This window comes from Eretmochelys imbricata, chromosome 3 (assembly GCF_965152235.1).
Source record: "Eretmochelys imbricata isolate rEreImb1 chromosome 3, rEreImb1.hap1, whole genome shotgun sequence".
In the NCBI taxonomy this organism is placed as follows: Eukaryota; Metazoa; Chordata; order Testudines; family Cheloniidae; genus Eretmochelys; species Eretmochelys imbricata.
The window spans coordinates 21946669-21951461 of NC_135574.1; the positions used below are offsets into that span (position 1 = coordinate 21946669).

General features: G+C 44.8%; 1 protein-coding gene across 1 annotated transcript; it reads left to right on the forward strand.

Annotated features, from left to right (window-relative positions):
* Positions 1–4265, forward strand: LOC144261964 (ras-like GTP-binding protein rhoA). The gene is made up of 3 exons (XM_077811542.1): positions 1–104; positions 1462–2054; positions 3578–4265. Exons 2-3 carry the CDS (start codon positions 1465–1467, stop codon positions 3597–3599), a joined length of 612 nt encoding a protein of 203 aa, XP_077667668.1. The 5' UTR covers positions 1–104; positions 1462–1464; the 3' UTR covers positions 3600–4265.
* The last annotated feature ends 528 nt before the right edge of the window (positions 4266–4793 follow it).

Genomic DNA, 4793 nt, shown 5'->3' on the forward strand with positions numbered 1-4793 from the left:
GAATTAGTGTTCCAAAGAAAACTGGGGAGAAAAGAATAGAGAAAAACAAATGCCTTGCTGATCTTCAAGAAAGGGAAGAAAAGTGATCCTGGAAGTTACTACCTGTAAGTCTAACTCCTATTCCTAGTAATAAAATAATGGTACATGTATGAAAAGGAGGGGAGGTCGGCTCTCTTAGCTTCTACATGATAACAGACCCCTGGGCAATATGCAACCTGGGTTTATAAAGGATAGATGGTGCCAGCCAAGCTTGGGGTTTTTTGGTGATAAAAATTACACTGTTGGTGGATGAGTTATCTAATGGGGCACTGCCGGGTTCTGTCTTAGGTCCAGTCTTATTTGACATCTTCATTCTGTGATCTAGAAGAGAGAGTAAATAGCATCGTCAGTGAAAATTGTTGACGATGCTAATCATGAGGGACTTGAGAGGACATATAAAATGACAGGGTCTAAAGTAGCTGTTACCACTCAAGAAAGAGATCTTGGAGTTATTGTGGATAGTTCTCTGAAAACATCCACTCAATGTGCAGCGGCAGTCAAAAAAGCGAACAGAATGTTGGGAATCATTAAGAAAGGGATAGAGAATAAGACAGACAATATATTGCCACCGTATAAATCCATGGTACACCCACATCTTGAATGCTGTGTGCAGATGTCGTTGCCCCATCTCAAAAAAGATATATTGGAATTGGAAAAGGTTCAGAAAAGGGCAACAAAAATGATTAGGGGTATGGAACAGCTGCCATATGAGGAGAGATTAATAAGACTGGAACTTTTCAGTTTGGAAAAGAGACGACGAAGGGGGGATATGATTGAGGGCTATAAAATCATGACTGGCGTGGAGAAAGTAAATAAGGAAGTTTTATTTACTGCTTCTCATAACACAAGAACTAGGGGTCACCAAATGAATTTAATAGGCAGCAAGTTTAAAACAAACAAAAGGAAATATTTTTTCACACAATGCATAGTCACTCTGTGGAACTCTTTGCCAGAGGATGTTGTGAAGGCCAAGACTATAACAGGGTTCCAAAAAAGAACTAGATAAGTTCATAAAGGATAGGTCCATCAATGGCTATTAGCCAGGATGGGCAGGGATGGTGTCCCTAGCCTATGTTTGCCGGAAGCTGGGAATGGGTGACAGGGCATGGATCACTTGATGATTACCTGTTCCGTTCATTCCCTCTGGGACACCTGGCATTGGCAACTGTCGGTAGACAGGATACTGAGCTAGATGGACCTTTGGTCTGACCCAGTATGGCAGTTTTTATGTTCTTATCACAGATAAATAACACAAAGATCAAGAAATCATACATATGGGCAAAAGGGAATAATACAAAGGGACAGAATCAAATCTAGTGTGATTTGCTGCCTCTCCTCTCCCTCTCTCCTCAAAGAGTATTTACAAAGCACTGGAAGCTTAAAGCTGAAGGGGTTCATTTTGCTCCACATCCTATTTTTCAGAAGATGGCTGCTGTTTGGAAAAAACTAACTGTCGTTGGAGATGTTGCCTGTGGCAAGACATGCCTCCTGCTTGCCTTCTGCAAGGAAGAGTTTCCCAAATGCTATGAGCCAACAGTGTTTGAAACCTATGTCAATGACACCGAGGTTGATGGGAAGTCGATGAAGCTGATGCTCTTTGATGTACCAGGGCAGCGCCAAGGTAATTATCAGCACTTCCGTTCGTTGTTCTATAAAGGCACAAATGTCATTTTAATGTGCTTCTCAGTGGACAGGCCAAATTCACTGCAGAACATCCTTGACATTTGGATTCCAGAGGTCAGACTGTTCTGCCCCACAGCTCCCATTGTTCTGGTGGCTACCAAGAAAGAACTGAGGAACGATGAGGGTGTGCTGGAAAGACTTGCTAAATTGGAACAAGAGCCAATAAAGACAACAGAAGGAAAGGCCTTGGCTGCTAGCATTGGGGCATATGCCTATTTGGAGTGCTCTGCAAAGACGAAAGATGGCATTGAGAGAGTCTTACAGATTATTGGTCAAGCTGCAATACGAGATGGAAAGAAGAGAAGAAAGCATCGGGTGTTCTTCAGATTGTTGTAAGAAGAGCAAAAGTTATTTTTTAAAAAACATATAAGTACATAGATAACTTATTGAGAAGTTAGATGGCATGTGGGAGCTTTATGAGTATTGCATGAATGCTTTCATGGGGCCAGATTGTCCCTCCTCTGGGGAAAAAGCTGGATAGAGGAGAGAAACATGCAACATTTCTCTTGAAGAATCTCTACTGGGTCATTCTGCTGGGGCGTGAGTGGGATTTGCCTCCTCCCACCCCCGCAGAAATGAGGCATGGATACAAACTCCAGAACTGTAGCAGATCGAGCACTCACTGGCGCAGCACCTCCTGCTGGTCATCCAGGAATTAGCTCTTTTCCAGCCCTGGAGCGCCCCCTGCTGGCCGGTGACTCTTCTGCCTCAGGCCCCCATGTCCCTCTCGGACCCTGGTGCCGCTTTTCCTTGGGTTTCTGCCCCATGGCAGTCCCCATGCTCTGGGTCTCCTCTCCCAGGGGAACCCCCAACCCTCTAAGCCCACCTTCCCTCAGTGGCTACTGCCAGTCATCATCTAGCCCCCATTCTCTGAGGCAAACTACAGTCTGTAATGGCCACTCATCACTGGCAAGGGGGTTGGACCAGCTGCTTCTGCCTATCCCTGGGCTGCACCTCTGCAGCCCCACTACCCCTTTAGGCCTTTAACAAGGCCTGCAGCCTGGGGAGTTGCCAGGCTGGAGTTCCCCAGCTCCTCTTGCCCTTCCCCAGCACCGCTCTATTTCCGGTACCCTGTGCTCCCAGGCAGCTAGGTCCTTCCCACTCTAAGGCTGGAGTGAGACTGACCCAACTCCTCCCTTAGCCCTTCTTATACTGGCCCAGCCGGGCCCTGATTGGCTGTCTCAAGCCTGCTCATGGTTAGCTCCCCGGGATAGCCCTTCGAACTCCTTCAAACCCAGGGCAGGGTGACCGCCCCGCTACAAGAACCCACAGATGAACTGAGATTTGCACAGATCTTGAGAGATGAAAGTGAGGCCAAAGCCGTAATTCTCCACAGAAGTATGGTGATTCTGCATTACCTCCTCGATCTCATGGCTTTCAGTGCAGCTCCCTGTTAGCACAGCTTTAGTGGCAAGGCCCTGTGCTGGCTAGGCTAGGCTAGTTCCCCTGCAGCTTCCTTACACATACTCACATGGAGCATATACTTAGGGCAAAAAGGCTCCATGCAAAAGTTCATACAATCACAGGCTATATTAACTGGATTGTTGATTACCCACTGCTTTCCTGCGAGGACAATGCACATAGCACACCAAATCCCAGCCTTTTCCATGTTTAGATTCCCCATGCCACAGGTCTGGAGATGGAATGTAGGCTACTGTGACGGTGGCCCCCACCCTTTCCACATACAATCTGGTCTTTAACAGGATTCTTACCTTTAGCATGCATTCAATTAGAACCTGATAGGTACAGGATAAGAGAGGTCCGAGAGCTCTACTGAAATAGAGCTTCAATGACATCTAATCCTCAACATCCTTACTTTTTTGGAGACCTCTTACATATTTTTCTCCTTCTCTAGCACTTGTGGACAGAAGCAATGAAGTAAAAAGAATGCCAGCGATGCGGCCAACAGTTGAAAGAAATTTTCTACCTAGGGTGAGATGGGGACATCCCACCAGCAGCAGTGGTGAGTCTCCAGAAGCCAGAATGAGATGTAATTGAACTTGGACACATTAATACACACCTCCTTTATTTCAAGGACGGATATTAAGAGCATTGCTGGCTGTACTGGAAAAAAGATTTGAATTCTGGCTATAGATGCAAAGATGGCTGGTAAATAACATGACTAGCATTTATTAAAGACATACTCTACAGATCAGAAGGTGGATAAAAAAAAACAATCCTGGCGTGAATAATCTTAGGATCCTGGTATCAAGGGACAAGGAACTAATTTATTGAGTCTAGCTCATCGTACAGAAGGACAATATCCTTTGGTATCTTTCTCAATGTCAGTTCCATCATTGAAGCATCTTGGTTATTGTCCCACTGGAGGAAACAAAATCAGAGTAACCAAAATCTTCATCCTGATATTTTAACAGAATAGCAAATCCAAAAGAAAGATAATTAAGTTCCAGCTGCATTAAACATTTTCTTACCCATTCTTCCATACTGATAAGCGTTCTGCTGGCTGTAGCACTAAGGTCCGAGTGTAGATTAGGCATCGGTTGTTGTACCACCATGGCTATGAGTAGAGTCCCCTTCCTCCCTGTAGTTGCTACTAGTGGTCCTTCTTGAAGTGAGGTAGGTGCTAATAATTTGGCTTCCACTCTGTTCTTCCAGTACATGCACCAACTGATCTTTAGCAGGAGCCAGCTATTCATCCCCTGACTATTTCTTCAATCTGTCTCTGGATGGGTGTAGTCCCCAGCAGGTTTGTCTGTGGATGCAGTTTGTTGGCCCCTGGATCCAGTTTTTAATTCATTTATTATTTAGGTTTCAGAGTAACAGCCGTGGTAGTCTGTATTCGCAAAAAGAAAAGGAGTACTTGTGGCACCTTAGAGACTAACCAATTTATTTGAGCATGAGCTTTCGTGAGTTACAGCTCACTTCATCGGATGCTTATGCTCAAATAAATTGGTTAGTCTCTAAGGTGCCACAAGTACTCCTTTTCTTTTTATTATTTAGGTTTCTCAGAGTTCTTGGTGCCACACCTTATCCTGTTATTGGTCTTCTCTTTCTTACATTCTTATTGCTGGTTCCAACACTGAGAGTTAAACTGAAGTAATTGAACAAAC